This window comes from Microtus pennsylvanicus, chromosome 1 (assembly GCF_037038515.1).
Source record: "Microtus pennsylvanicus isolate mMicPen1 chromosome 1, mMicPen1.hap1, whole genome shotgun sequence".
In the NCBI taxonomy this organism is placed as follows: Eukaryota; Metazoa; Chordata; class Mammalia; order Rodentia; family Cricetidae; genus Microtus; species Microtus pennsylvanicus.
Genome location: NC_134579.1, coordinates 12,471,297 through 12,488,319, shown reverse-complemented (window position 1 = coordinate 12,488,319; position 17,023 = coordinate 12,471,297). Strand labels below are relative to the sequence as shown.

At 38.0% G+C, this 17,023-nt stretch overlaps 1 protein-coding gene across 14 annotated transcripts in view; it reads right to left on the bottom strand.

Annotated features, from left to right (window-relative positions):
• Positions 1-17,023, bottom strand: part of Robo1 (roundabout guidance receptor 1) — a 1,008,387-nt gene that overhangs the window by 106,179 nt on the left and 885,185 nt on the right. For all 14 annotated transcript variants that reach the window (XM_075953430.1, XM_075953344.1, XM_075953840.1 and 11 more), the window contains 3 exons: positions 9,602-9,722; positions 9,148-9,286; positions 6,598-6,725 (listed from right to left, as the gene is read on the bottom strand). In XM_075953430.1, coding sequence (XP_075809545.1) covers positions 6,598-6,725; positions 9,148-9,286; positions 9,602-9,722 — 388 coding nt within the window. The remainder of the gene's footprint in view (positions 1-6,597; positions 6,726-9,147; positions 9,287-9,601; positions 9,723-17,023) is intronic.

The window sequence follows — 17,023 nt, the reverse complement described above, 5'->3', positions numbered from 1 at the left end:
GAGGCAAAAGACAATATAATTCCATGGCATAGCTTAGAGCACATACCCCTTTCACAATTAATTTTCACATTGCTACTATATGCCAGCAATGAATTTTAGAGAGGCGGCAATACAATTTGTGCTACGTTTAAAATTAAACAGTGAACTTGAGAGAACATTATGATTTTAGATCAAGGGAGGGCAATGGGCAGCCACTTCTGAGAGAGGAGCTGAAATTACAGAATCTCTGTAATGATCAAGGAGTATCACCTGGCTGGGCAATGTTTGGCACCTGCTTTTTGTCTTAACACAGACCCAAGAAAGGGCAGCAAAGCAGCCAAGTCTCAGCACTGGAGAATAACTGGTTCCTCTGAAAAGTCTGGCAAGTGTACGGTGGGGTACAAAGAGAGATAACAACATATAGCTTCCTGTGTGTGAGTGGTGCACCATTCAGGCCTCAGGAGAAACAGGAGAACTGAGCATCTTTTAGTTCCTATTGTAAGAGAGATGCACAAATATGGGATTAGATTTTCCTAATGGTTTAACTCAGGGAGATAAAAGGTGATTGCGTAGGAAATGGCTGGAGTGTGGACGTCGACATTCAGTTCAGCTTCCTGTGACTGATGGGACACAGTGATGAGAACATGATCATTTTGCTGACAGAGCCACAGATTCACTATGGAAATAAAATTGTGACAGTAATAAGAGCCGCTTTATCTGTGAAGTTGCTAAGAGTGGAAAGATTAATAATGCTATCCAGTTTGCCCTGTTTAAGCAATGAGTAGCTCAAGCCAAAGAATCTTCAATACTGAGGGCACAGTTGGAAATGAGTGAATTAAGAGTTTAAATTCTAGGTGTTCTTGTCTGTCTTTCTTTTGTAAAAGTAGTCCTCAAAAGGGAAATGATTTTGAAAGGCTATCTCCATAATTGCCATTGAAACAAGTAATTTACAAATCATACAAGGTTTGTTAGAAATAATACATTAAAGAGAAACATTTGTTTTCTCTTGATGTTTTAAAAAATAGTTTGAAGACATGCTCATTGTGAGTAACCAAAATTCTAACTTTAACCAAAGGAAAAGAATCACCACATTACAAATAAAGCCTTGGATCGTGACTGAAAGACAAATAATCTAACTTCACATGAGTATTGTCTGAGTCTAAGAACAACCTCAAGACCCACCTGAGAAGCAGCTGCTAAACAATGTAATGCATTTCGATTAAGATAGTAAATTAGTATGAAACAAAAGTCTCACCATTCTCAAACACCAAAGGGAGGCATAAATTTGAAAAGCTTCAGTGACATAGCATTTAAAAGCTTGGCAGAATGCCTCGACGCATCTATTTTCTTCTGGTTAGATTTTATGTTTTATAGATATGTCACAACCTATAAAGTTGTTATAAATACTGCTGTAAATATAATTTCCTCTAAAAGATGGGGCTATTATGCGATATTAAGCACTTGCTTGGAAAATAATTCATTCCCACCAAGACAGAACTAGCTATCCTAACACTCGTAAGTGAGAATTAGAGTTCAAACACAGCAACAGCCTGAGATTTTAGTGAATCGTATCTTTTGTTTAAAAGGTACTAGCTTTTGTTTGGGTTTTTAGGTTTATAAATTAAATTCTTGAAGAAGTGTGTAGATGGCCGGTATATATGTCTGTATAAGGAAACATATACACACATATGGGGAAAATAGAGTTGTAGGCAAACAATAAGCATCAATTAAGCAATTGCTGATTTAAAGTCACAGGAAGTAAATGTTAGATAACCCAGAAGAAGTTGGACTCTGGAGTCTCCATAACTAAATTTTCTGAGTAGGAATAAAGCAGAAACACTATTCCAATCAGGGCAGTTTGCTCACTTTAATTAGTCACATTAAGAGCATACCTTATTTAACACAACAAATATTGTTCTTCCATTGATCAAATTACTGTTCAGCCTTGAGTCACACAATGATAGCGAATTCCAATGTCATATACAACTTGATATGCAAGTTAAAGAAACTGAGATATTCTTGGCATTTATTGATAAATAAGCTATAGAGGTATGACAGAATGTATTGCAGACTGCAACTTCTTAATACCGCCAAATTTACTTCTTTTCCAAGTAAAGTATGGAACATATCTAATAAATAATCTATGTTTTGATTTAGTACCCAATTTATTTTGGCTTTAGTGCGAGCGAGGCTTCTACACAACTAATGTTGCATGTGAACCTCAGGTGGTGTGGTGTCAGGAGAGGGACCCGAGCAGGCCACCCATGTCTAAAGGGGCTATGAATATTAAGGAGTTTTGGAGGTTGTTTATTCATGAATAATCTTATTAGCCTCTGGATTGTACAGAAACACTTCAGTATCACAGGGAGATAGCTAGAGTGCCTGAGAATCTTCATATATGTAAAGCAATAAACTTTACCAGTTAACAGAGTCAGGGGTGAGAGCAGGCCCCTTCTGAGGAATACTCCGAAAATTAGGAAGTTATGGCTCCAAGTGGTCTTAATATTCAGTAATCCACCCAGTGTCTACTTTATAGGCTGATCACAATTGGAGTTCTGGCTTTGAGGGCTGTAGCACAATCTTAGCCACTATTTGTGATATACATTCTCAAATCCAGAACTATACTGAAACCATTTCAAGCCTTTTGTGATTTCTGTCCCTTTATAAAATATTTTCTTATTCTTTTTAACTTCTTTGTGGAGAAACAAGACAGAGGCAATTTTCTGTTATCCAGTAATGAGCTCCCAAATCAGGTCAAGCATATACATCAAGATACTTACAATTAGGATTTTTGTCTAGTTCTAGATCTTCCTATGTTTTTCTTAAGTCTGTTTTACTTTATACATTTAAAAAATATTCAAAAAACATCCAACATGATGTTATTAAAATGTGCAAATAGTACAATGATTGTGCCTTTGCTTGCTTCCAAACACAGACCGCAGACACAATGAATCACACACCAGAGCTTCTCCAGCTCTGAACCGATGCAGTTGCCTGTTGGCAGCGAGGATCAAGTCACCAGGCACTGCCTGGGTTCTCTTCATGATACATCCTTGCTGTTTTCAACCACTCAAGCAGAGGTTAAAAATGCATATTCATATTTCAGTTTCAACAAATATTTATTAAAGCATAGTAGAGAATATCTAAGAAGAAAAGCTCACAAAGTCCTGGGGACTGGATTTAGTTCCATGGGAAAACAATTGCCTAGTAAGTACAAAGCATAGAGATAATACCCAGAAACATACACCACACATTCACAGATACACACATGCAGGTACACAAACAGACATCACACATTTACATACACACATGTAGGAACACACACAACACACACACAGACACTGCTCCACATACAACACACACACAAACACAAAAACACATCACATATTCACACAAATGCAGATACACACATATATACATCACACACAGACACTGCTCCACACACAATACACACATATAACACACACAAACTATGTAACACACATCACATATTCACATACTTACACACGCACAAACACACATCACACAAATACACATCACACATTCACATACACACACATGCAGGTACACACACAGATACTGTTCCACACACAACACAACCATACAACACACACAAACTGCACACTGCACAACACACACACATATAAATAGACACACATTACACATTCACATACTGACAAAAGCAGATACTGACACATACTTCACACACAGACACTGCTCTACATACAACACACATATATAACACACACAAACCACACATAATACACACACACAAACATCACACATAATACATACACAGACACACAAACCAGGCATTTGTATTCACAGACCACACGAAACACAGATAAACATATATACACTGATACAACAAATGCAGATACACACACACACACACACACACACACACACACACACATATATATATATACATATTCACATATACAGTTACAAGTGAAGAAAAGGAAGGAGGAGGGGGAGTGGAAGGAAGGGACAAAGGGAAGGAGAGAAAAGCCACAGAAAATCTTAGACTCAAGTAAGGACTGAGAGTGTCTTAATAGACAGCACCTGAAACAGGACAGAACTGGGTATAAGGGTGACTCAGGAGTAAGTGAGGTACTGGGTTCAGTCACCCACACCACAAAAAATAATAAGGAAAAAGGATTCTTCTTTCAAAAAAGACAGAGCAGAAACAGAGAGAAATAATTCTCAAATAAGAGTTCTTTTTAAGGTATTGATTGGAATTACAATTCTCTGTATTGGAAGTGAAAATCAAATCACCATCCTTATTTAAGGTGATTTAACTACATTTGTAATACACAGTTTATTTAAGGTGATTTTGCTTATAATTGTAATACACCATTTTCCTACCCGAATTCTCTGAATAAAACACTCACAGGTGGCTAAGTGTAAGACGATCACTTATGTTTTTTGGTTTTTGGGTTTTTCAAGACAGGGTTTGTCTAGGTAACAGCTGTGGCTGTCCTGGAACTAGCTCTGTTGACCAGGCTGGCCTTGAACTCACAGCAATACACCTGCCTCTGTTTCCAGAATGTTAGAATTAAAGGCTTGAGCCACCACCTCTACGCCAACAAGATCACTTTTAAGTGCAAACTGACTCCATTGTTCCCGCTTTAAAAGGAATCACATAGAAATAATAATAAAAAATACAGTGCTAAATTCTTTATTGTGACCACCTCCTGCTACCAAAGGGATTCGATTTGATTATTCTCTTTGTAGTAACTAATATTTTTCACAAAGGAAGAAAAAGACCAAATGTCTCAGGTTTCGCGTGAATGCTTTTTAGCTATCTTTGAATCAGGAAGTTGCTTTTCTTCAGTACACTGCTGATTCTTCTAACACGTTGAAGCAACCCAACATTGATGCTCTTGGACATATTTAATACTGCATGAAGTAATACAGTCTGGGCTACTCACAAATTCCCTCGCAACTTCATAGAAAGCTGAACGCATTTGAAATGAGAATGTTCGGATTCAGCTAACAGGTTCTGGATCTGATCATCTGTAACCAATTTCCACTGAAATTAATTGAGGTTTGGGAGCAAGAATTCCATATGGAAAACTTAAGGCTGGCCTAGTTTTGAATGGAGTGTAAACTTACAGAAAGAAGCTATTTCAGTGCTCACTAGATATGGGACCAAATAAGTACTGTTTATGTTAGCATCAGTCCACCAGAGTAGAAGGCTTTGAGTCTGCAGTGTGATGTGAGACACACTTAACTGACTGTGACAGTCAGCTTTGTCATCACAGTGACCTGGACACAGATACGCCTTTTCATGATCTATCCATCCTGGCCCCTTTCGCTGCCTCTGGAGAGCTTTTGAACTTGGACTTGACCTCTCTCGAATTTATGCTTTCTCTAAATGTAAAGCACTGTTCTTTTCACAGTTTTAGCTTGAGTAAGAAGCCCAAGCCCTACTTAGATTAAGGAGAAGGTACTGAGGCCTTAGAAATTCAATGCTTGTTTTTGACCTTTTTTTTTCTTATGTTTTTATGAGATTGAGTTAAACACCCCAAAGTGTCACATAATGGCCCTAGAGATAGGAAGAAAACACCCCTCCTTTTTTTTTTTTTAAATGTGAAAAGCCCACAGGTTCTTTTGTGGACATCCAGTATAGAGTATAGAGAAACGCTCTCAAAAACCACCTTTTTCCTCTTGATAACTTTAGAAGAGACAGCATTCAGAAAAGATGACCTGAATCAGCCTCAGAAACAACCTAAATTGCCATATTCTCTGTTTACTACTTACACACACATATTTGTTGAAATGGGGAATCCTTTATAGCAACCAAATGTACTTAAAGGTCATTGCCTCTCAAATTCCACAACAAAGAATTTCTCACTAGGAGAACAATAAAAGTTCTCGAGTGAGGAACAATGAGAAATAATCATTATGACATCACGGAGAAAGTGGTAAAAGGATGCTGAGGTACAGAGAAGATGTCTGAAATTCTGAACACAATGGTGAGCAGAAAAACATCCATAAACATCAGTGTCAGACACCAATGATGTTCAAGGCATTTCTGCCATTAAATACCCTAGTCACTTGAGCTTATAGGCTCAATAAGAAATCCCCACCAATATTAGCCAAGGAGAAATGGAATTTACTCACTTAAGGGACTCAGACTATCTGTTTTGTCCTAGGCATTATGGGAATAGAAGAAGGCAACGTCCCTAGCCTGTGAACAAACACTACATGCTGCGGGTGGGGGCTGGGAGGACAGAATGTAGTACAGTTTACACAGCTCTGATCTGAAACCTGACCTGAACAATGAAAAAATTCTTTTCTTTTTACAACAAAGATTTCATGAAAACAGTTACTATTTAATTAAAAATTTGGGAGGACACTGTATTTCAAGATACAAAGATTAAAGCATATTCTCCTTTGAGATCCAGCTCACCATACATAATTCTGAAATTTAATTCAGTTTCTTCCAACAATTGTAGAATATATAGACAATGTTCTGTTTGGATATTTGACATAAAATATTTAGAGCAATAAAGTCTGTATTTACAAGACCTCATACATAGTGTATTCTGCAAGTATCAACATTGTATTTCTCGGGATAAAATAAACACACACACCAACAGCACTGCCTACCTTGCACTGTCAGAGTGGCTGACGCTTCAGCTTTCCCAACCATATTTTCTGCAACACACGTGTATGATCCCATGTCACCAGCCATCACCTTCCGAATTTTCAAAGTATGATCATCTCGGATTTCATATCTGATGACATAATAAAAGAAAGCAAAGTCATGTGGTTTTCTTCTTGGATAACACCATTACAGTTATGCCGCTATATCCAGGAATCAAGTCACACGCAGCCATCCCTCCAAGCAATTAGAAACAAAGTGTAAAACATGGCTTTCCTGCAAATGAATTCATTTTCTAAAAGAACGACTGTCATTGATTTCCTCTAGCTACTGTGCTCAAATTAAAGCTAAATAGCATGGGACCATTCATTAAGTCGCAGATATTAGGGTTTTATACATTTTAACCTTTTAAATTCTAACAAGAAGGTTATGACCCAGTAGATACTACTTTATAGATGGGAAAACTGAGGCATTAGACGATAAAAAGGCCACTTGGCCTTGCCGCTCAAATGCTTAGTAGTAACACTGGCACTGGAAACAGCCATGCCATCCAGTAGATCAGTTCTCTTTCAACTTATCTCCATTCAGGAGCCTTAGCTTCATTCGTCTCCTAGATTAAAACCCAAACTTGCCTCTCCTCTGTTAAGACTACAGCAATAGCGTGGCCTCTGTCCTTAACAGAGCAGCATCTATTGTTAGCGTTTATTCCTGAACATTAACCCTGTCCATCCTAACCTTTTGGGGCCCAGTGATGCCATGCAATGTGAGCTGCAACTCTTTACTACATGAATCCTCTCATCATTTGGTCACAGTATCGCCAGTCTGACATCACATGATTGCTTACCAAAGACTGTGAGCATGAGCTATGCTAAACTTTCCCACCACATCTATGCCTAGGCTGCAATAGTCCTTTCTCTCCTTTCTTTATATGTATAATAATATAATATACAATACAATGTAATATAATAATATATGCATATATGTATATGGGGTATATGCACATATATGTACATGCATATTTCTTTTTTTTAAGATTTATTTATTATGTATACAACATTCTGCCTCCGTGTATGCTGACACACCAGAAGAGGGCGGCAGATCTCATTACAGATGGTTGTGACCCACCAGGTGGTTGCTGGGAATTGAACTCATGACCTGTGGAAGAATAGCCAGTCCTCTTAACTACTGAGCCATCTCTCCAGCCCCCTTACATGCATATTTCTATATATATTTAAGCCCTTGCATGTGGTTTATTTTTCTTTAAGAAGTTTCTCTTAGTTTCTACCTATCCATGTGAAAAAAGAGCTTGACGATGTTGTTGGGTATCTCTTCATGCCTGTATTCTTTCTTAAGTTCCTTAAGCATAGACTGTATACCCTTACAATGCTACCCTGCGACTCTTAGTGAAGACCCACTGCTGATGATTGAATGAGTACCTGAGAGACAACAATGTAGTAACAATACCAGACTGTTACTACATTACTGTCGCATCAGCAGTGCTCCCTGATTCTTAGAGCTCTCTTCCTCTCCTAGTTAAGGACTGGATAGACATCAAGAAATCCTGACTTCTATGCTGTACGAATTCCTACCGCTAGTAGCCTTTAAGTTAAATGTCTACTTGGGCGTGGCCTCTTATACTATACATGCTGATGAAAAGCACGTGTCTGTTCCCTTTCCCCGCTGCTGGATTCGGTTCCTGTTCCCCAAATGAGCAGAGGATTGTGATCTGTGAGTCTACCCCTAAATAAATAACCATCTATTATACTCAATTCTGAGCTAGTGCAGGATTTCTTTTTAAGCATCCTTCTTCACTTCTAGCCATTCCCACTTACACTCCACTGAGTAAAAAGAAGTCCACTTTTTTATTAATTTATTAAAGATTTCTGTCTCTTCCCCGCCACTGCCTCCCATTTCCCTCTCCCTCCCCCAATCAAGTCCCCCTCCCTCATCAGCCCAAAGAGCAATCAGGGTTCCCTGCCCTGTGGGAAGTCCAAGGACCACCCACCTCTATCCAGGTCTAGTAAGGTGAGCATACAAACTGCCTAGACTCCCACAAAGCCAGTATGTGCAGTAGGATCAAAAACCCACTGCGATTGTTCTTGAGTTCTCAGTAGTCCTCATTGTCTGCTATGTTCAGTGAGTCCGGTTTTATCCCAGGCTTTTTCAGACCCAGGCCAGCTGGCCTTGGTGAGTTCCTGATAGGACATCCCCATTGTCTCAGTGTATGGGTCATTTGATATACTTGATTTTCCATATCCTAACTTTGCAACACAGTATACTACAGAGTACTGTTTTGTTTTTTGTTTGTTTGTTCCTCCTCTGATCATGGGAACTGGGGCTCATTGCTACTACAGTCCTGGATTGCTGCATCTCATCCTGTATGCCCTGGAAAAGGTTATAATCTGAAGTATGGGTTTTCACCAGTTTCTTGAAGTAAAAGCTGAAAGTGGTGTTATCAGAAGTAAGGACGATGACACAGACTAAGGACACATGTGGCCTGATTCAAAAGGGAAATTTCAAACCGATGCATCACATTGCTAAAGCCCGAGATGTACCTGGATTTGGGCAGCTCTCCATCATCTTTCCTCCATCGAACTGTAGGCACGGGGTCTCCTCGGGCCTCACATTTAAATTCTGCACTGTCATCCACAGTGACTGCCAAATTACTGGGTCTCTTCACAAACGACGGTCTCTCTAGAAGATGAATGAATCGAAAAACACTTAGGATGTTCAGTAAGGACAGATTTCCATTTATTCCGCACAGCTGCCCACTTCTGTAGGCTTTTCACGGCGTTTCGGATTTATGCTAATCTCATATCTTTGGCTGTTTTATCTCAAGCTGCTTTGTGGAATCCTTCTCACCCCTCCTCTTTCCTGCAAATACTGGCTCACTGGTCTTTCTTTCTCCCATATACTTTGATTAAAGTTGATTTTTCTCCTTTTTATAAGCAAAATGATAATGATGCATATGTTCTCCTGGAATTAGATGAAATTAGATAATACACTCACCTAAAACGGTCAGCTCTGCAACTTCACTTTCGCGTTCCCCTACCATGTTGGTACCAACACAGACGTACTTGCCAGCATCGCTCTTGCGGGTATAAGTGATCATGAGCTTTCCTCCTCGTATCTTCAAAAAAACCAAAACCATCGAAATGATTCTTACTAAAATGTTTTTAACTGATAACATAGTGGAAAACCTCATAAATAAAAATTACTTTCTAACCAAATAAATCAAACCATAATTAAGCAAAACAGCTGTTGTGTACAATTTGCTATATTTATTAGCAGTATCCCCAAACAAACTTAATTTCAAATACACAAGATAAAAGAAGAAAAACTTTATTTACATATATATCTGGCAAAGTCTCGCTGCTCAAGCTAAATGTTAATTTATATTTTAAATCAGCTAAAATCACATTTTATCTAGGTATCAATAACAACAGAAGACTTACAAATTTATGGAAACTGCATAACTGACTACTGGATGAAAACGGGTTAAGGAAGAAAGTAAAGGCTTCTTGACATTGAATGATAATGAATAACAGAGCAAAACTTATGGAACATGTGAAGGTTGTCCTAAGAGGCAAGTTCATAGCACTGAGTGCCTACATATAAAAGGGGGAGAGATCTCATAAAAATAACTTAACAGCATATTGGAAAGTTATAGAACAAAAAGAAGAAATCACACTCAGAAGGAATAGATGGAAAGAAATAATTAAACTTAGCTGAAATCAATAAAAGAGAAAGAAAAAAAATCAATGAAAGAAAGAGTTGGTTCTTGGAAAAACTCAGTATTCAAATTAACAAAAAGGCAGCAAGAGAGAGAGACAGAGACAGACAGAGAATACCCAAACTAACAAAATCAGAAAATAAAAATGAGGACATAACAGAAGATACCAAGAAAATTCAGAGAATCATAAAGACATACATTAAAAATCTATACTTCACCAAATTGAAAAACTTAAAAAAATGGATAATTGTCTATATTCCTATCACTTATAAAAGTTAAATCAAACTCAGGTAAGCAATTTAAACAGAATTATAACCCCTACTGAAATAGAAGCAGTTATTAACGTGCCCCCCCAAACAACATGGCCAAAAATGTTTAATGCAAATATGAAATAGGATGGTGAGGGATAGAATATGAGAGAGACAGCTAAAGTTAAGGGTCATCTAATGATTAGTAGAGAAATCTAATTCATACTCTCCTAAATATATACATATATGAATCTTCCTAAAATACAAACATATATGAAAGTGATATAAATGAAATTATCAAATAAGGGAGATTGAGAGATAGAGCCCAAAATGGACATCTCTTATCACTAAATGAAGCTTCAAGTACTTTGAATGGGTTACAATTAAAAGTTGTTAGCCGAAGGATTCCCATGGGCATCCCCACCCCAGGCTGTTGCCAAGAATATAGGTTGCTCTCCACAAACCAGATTCAAGGCCCTATTCCTGAAGACCACACCTACCCAACATTGTACATGGATAAGTTGAGCTGGTGCCTACACAGAGCCTTCACGCCTACGTTCCAGTGTCTTTGGCACAGCAAGGTCCTCTGTAAGCTACCAGGAAGAAATGTAAACACAAATCCAGCTACAAAGCTGCCTATCATAATATCCTGACTGCAAGTTATGCTAGTCAATAATAGCACAAAGTTCACAAGAGTAACTGACATATATACAGTTATATGCATAGTCACACAATTTCACAAAAGTAGGATCTTTTAACATATGCTCTGCAACCTGCATTTTTAACTAAATGAGATTGTGTTGTTTCCATTTCAGTTGTTTAACAAACCATACACAAACTGATATTCTGTATCAATTTGGTTATAGGGCTTTACTACAAAATACTCTCAAATTATTCCCTTGTGGAAAAACATTTCAACATTTTCATGATTCCCTTTAAGAATCAGCTTCCAAATTACCACTCTTGCATTATGGCTCAAAAAAGAAAAAAGAAGAAAAGGGGAAAAAAGGAAAGAAAAAGAACAACAAACTACGAAATTCAATAATAGAACCAAATGAAAGGCAAACCCCACTTTAGTTCCTAATGTTTATAGTTCATAATGCTAAGTACTTTGTTTTCTGTATAGTGTGTATGCTTGTATGTGTACATACATGCAGCATGTTTTATATATATATATATACATAATAAATATATATATTTATTTATTATGTATACAATGTTCTGTCTGTGTGTGTGTGTGCCTGCAGGCCAGAAGAGGGCACCAGATCTCATTACAGATGGTTGTGAGCCACCATGTGGTTGCTGGGAATTGAACTCAGGACCTTTGGAAAAGCAGGCAATGCTCTTAACCGCTGAGCCATTTCTCCAGCCCCCAGCATGTTCTTTTCTATCACCACGCTATGAAAACGATAAGGCAAATTTTATAATTTCTTTACTTTTCAAGAAAGGGAACAGAGGTCCAGAAAAGCAAAATCCTTCCTCCCACCTGTTTCTACTCTGCAAATCAAGATATTTCTTAACTATACTTCTAAAAGCAAGGCATCTTGACTGTGAACTATGAGGTAAAGGAGCCTCTACTTGCTCTTGAGGGTCTTAGAACCTGACAAAATGTCCAAGCAAAAGTAGCATTTTTGTGGGATAAAAGGAACTTGTCTAGTAAGCAAGTAGAAACAGGCCTGAGATTTTTGGCAGAGTCTGTCTCTTTGACTTTGTGGGGGGCACTGCGGACAGCAAATATACAATTTTAACTCATTATCATAATTACTATTTAATAAATTTGTATTTAATAAACTTGAGTCCTTGAGAGTGAGAACCAGCAGGACATCATAAAATGACGATCCTCCCGAGAAGATATACTGCCCCCTTTATTATGTGCTTCTGTTGAAATACTTGCACAAGCAAGGCTAAAAGCTGAGGGAGCAGATTCATTTCTCCAAAAAGGAAAACTAAACCCTCCCTCACTGAAATGAAGGCTCTGAGGTGTACTCTGTGTGTCGTGCTGTTGAGTCTGTCGCTGTGGACAACACATGGGGACATAAGGAAGCTCTTATGCCCAAGAGTCTAACTTGAACTGACCTTGCATACTTAGAAAAGGAGTTCATTTTAGAAGACATAACACAAACAATATTAGATTGATAACAGAAAAACAGAGGAAGCCAACAAATGCCGTCAGCATTCCTTTTGATCAGAAAGTCAATAAGTCAGTGTGCTTATCTACAACAAATAGAAGACCTTGAGACTAACTTTAAAATGCAGATAATGTAGGAAAATGAGAGCTCAACGATGATAACATATAAGTAATTTCCAAACTCAGAGATTTATTGCTACAGCTTACATACCATGTAGTGTTTATTTACTTTTACAATTTTTAAATACTTGGGAATGTAGCATCTTAAATCAACTTGAGTTTGTACACACGGGACAGCAATTAACATTATGCATTACAGCCTGCTGTTATTCTATTTTGAAAGATTACATACAAATGGAGAAGGAGGGGAAATTAAGTAACAAAAATTATGGGGGAGATGCTGGGAACGTCTCAGCCATGGAATAATTCCAACTGTGAGAGAATGGGAGGGAACAATCACTGAGGTGAAAGCTGGAAGAGCCGAGAGAATTTCTGCTATACGCCTTATGTACCTAAGTCCAACCACAGTAAGTTCATTTATCCTGGAACATAGTTTACAATTTAGTAAAACAGGAGACCTGCTTTTGTTGCGATATAGTGATGTCTCAGTACTGAGTATTACTAGACAAACCATTCCTATCTTATAAACATGTACTTTAAAGACATGTGTTTTTTTTTTTAAAAAAAATAGCATTAAATTAAAGGTAAGTAGATTTAAGCCTTTCTAGGTTGCCATCACTTCCTCCCAAATGATGAATTTTAGTGGGGACAATCATCCTGGGGACTGCTGTAGTATCCAGAGACTGCCTTGGTGGACAGAAGCAGTGGCAAGGAGCCACATCAGTGGTAACTGGAGGGGACGGGCCAAAGGCGTTGCTAACGCTCCTAGCTCCTAGAGTACCCAGTCATTCTCCACCTCAGAGAATTACTCATTCCAAAATGCTAATGTTGCTGAAATTAAGAAGCCTCGCCCTAATTTCCTAGCTGTGAGCAAAGGATAAATACCAGATTAAAACAAGGAGAGGAAACAGGACGCAAAATGAGGTGATAGCAGAACTATTTATTCCACTTTTAAAATTCTGAGGTTTCACAGATGGCTATAAAAACCTCTCCAATATATAACCGTCCATCCCCAGCAACCTACTGTTATGATTGCATTAAAAAAATAAATGTATCTTCTTGTTTTGTTTTTGAGATAGGGTCTCATTATGTAGCCCGGGCCTGGAATTCAGTATACAGACCAGAATAGACTAGTACTCAGAGAGATCTGCCTGCCTCTGCCTCCCAAGAGCACTTGGTCAACAATGCATTCTATACTGGCTAGAAAGAAAGTCTAAAGTTCTCGAAATAGACTATGCATAGATGAAAATATCGCTTGGAGTAAAGACGAAAAATGTTAAGAAGGGCCCAGCAATGAAACAGAACAATGCAAGAGTGAAAAATAAATGAAAGAACAATACAAACTTCCATTTTCACAAGTTAAGTTGATGTTGATATTATAGCAGTGGCTATATTGAGATGGAGCTATTGGAAAGTCACAATTCTATTCTCTTTGACCACATGAACGGAAACTAAAGCATTTTCAATAGAAAGGGAGACGAATCTGTACAGTACTGTCACTTTGATCAAATCAGCATACCAGAAGTCACTTCTATCATCTGTCTTCATTTTGTGTTGTAACATATTAACACTCTAAGTGTATACTGAGCTCCTATATGGAACACTATGGTGTCCTTTCCAACATTTTCGAAAAATGACATTTCCTCTCTTTCTAAACAGAGAGGAAAAACATGTCCAACACCCACAAAACACAATAAATGTGAACAGAGCACTATTTAAAACAAGCTCAGATATGCTTCTTGGCAGGTCTCTTCCTACAGCTGGATTTGACAGCCAAATTGTAAACCTATCAAAAACTAGTTTGTATAATGAACAGACACAATGTTAAACAGTGAACTGCAGCCGAGAGACTTCAATTAACATAATCCTGGGGAGGGTGCAGCCGAATTTGCTAAGCTCTCAGACAATATGCTGGCATCCGCCTCTGTCAAAAACTCAAGGCAGGGTTGAAAGTCCTCGTTACCATGCACCTTAGCAGTCCACAGCAGCAACCACATTAGACATCCCCATTTCCATAAGCCCTAGACAGTGCTTTGGGTTGCGGGGCTCGGATATGTACATACTTAATGAAATCAAAGCAAAAAGAGAGGTCCTGGAGGCCCCTTTCCTTTGCAGGAAGGAGACAGGAGGGGAAGAGAAGAGGTGTTAAAATTTTTTAAAATCTCAAATCTCTTTAAACTTGATATTTTTCTTTGGAATAGCCCCCAAGTTATAAAAGGTGGTGTTTGAGAGATATTAAGGTAAGGAAACCCTCCATGTGGTCGATACATATTATATTAATACACTAGGAGCTTGCTCTAAGAGAAACTAGACATGATTGTTTTCCTTGGGGGAGGGATCGGCTCCAAGCACTTAATGATTTCTAAGAACAGGAGGCAATCTCTTTTTCTAACTCCTTTATCTTCGTGGAATTGTCTCTGTTGAGTGACAATATAGACTATGTCACATGTAAGAGCTGTTTTCTCCGCCAAAAGCAAAGACAATAGTTTTATGCCTTTATGAAAACACACCACAGTAAGCATTTTTATTTCTAGCATAAAGGGGGAAGAAAAGCTAATAATCTCTGCATTCATAGGAACATGTTTCTAAGAGCGGAAGGAAGGGAGGGAAAAAAGGAGGGAGGCAGAAAATTAAGGAAGATATTTTGGTCTGTCTATTCTATGGGTAGACAGTTGAACCCGCAGTCAGTTTTTTTTCCAATCAGAAATAAGAATGAACTCAACATGAACTCCTCGCTACGCCTTCATTTTCTACCCTAAAGCAAGTCAGATGATTTGCAGTGTCTGTTACACAGGATTTTTTTTTAAAGACATCACCTCCTCAACATTCTCCATACACCTCTCAGTTAACTGCCTAAGCCAACTGGGGCTAATTAACTAGTTTGGCTACGCAAAAATCTTCTCTGCTTTTAATTACATTAACTTAATGTGACTTGAATTCAACAGACCAAAAACCGAAACCACTAATTATATTAAGGGCTTCAAAGTTGATTTCAAATTGCTAACCAGCAAACTGTCCTATAATTTATTCCAATTTCTTTAATAGATTTTTGAGTTCAAAAACCTGTGTCCTTTAGAAATACCATCTAAGAAACAGATTTGAACAAAGGAAGAAAATACTGCTATAGAATGTGAACACAGAAAGGTATTTGAAACAATACATATAAGATGCACAGAAATCCCCTGACATCATTGAGAATTTGTGCAGTGCTTCATTTTCACAGATTTTGAGAAGACCAAAAGCTTGGAAATACTCAACGAATGTCAAAGTCTTGCTAAGTGTGATCAGCACAGAAAGGAGAATTCTCTAATGTACCTGGGCTTAGAGGTAATTTTTCCTTATAAAAAGTGTCTTTCTCATGGAATTATTTTTAGCTTGTAATGAAAATAGTTGAGAAGTTTTAGATGTCAGGATCATTCTTCACTGATTCCCCACTAACTGCTTGAGCAGGATATCCCTACAGGATGAGCTGTCAATTCTACTTAGGTCCTTTAACCATAGACTTGGAACAAGTTGTTGTGAGCGACAGAGATATCCACCATGTCACCTCTCATGACAATGAGATGCAGGTAACCAGGATGGCCGGCCATTTATTCGCGGTCCTGAGACACCTTGGAGACATTTATAAAACATTTGTTTGTTTGTTTGATTTTGGTTTTCGAGACAAAGTTTCTCTGTGAAATAGTCCTGGCTATCCTGGAACTTGTTCTGTAGAACAGGCTGGTCTCGAACTCACAAGGATTCGCCTGCTTCTGCTTTTCAAATGCTGCTTAATAAATATTTTTCAATGTATTTGTTGTTTTCTTTTGTGAGTATAGGAGGCACATAGATACACATGGAGGACAGAGAAACCACATGCATGGTTGAAGATGGGTGTTCATCTTGGAAGCAGTTGTTTTAGCCTGTTGAGGCATCTTCCTGCTTTGCAGAAACAGACTCAAAAGACTACCCAAGACTTCTTTCAACAAGAACACATGAAGAAGAGTTACACCCACTGCAGCTCCTGTCCCTACCCCCACCAAGCATCTCTTCTCTAAAAAAATAGCATCAAATCAATCACAGAAACAATGATAAAATATAAATTAAAAATACTTTAACATGGAATATAGAAAAGAGGAAATAAAAGAATTATATCTTTCAGTGGGTACATATAAGTAATTTTAAGCATTAACGTTGGCCAGTTCAGAGAAAAGCATTCTTAT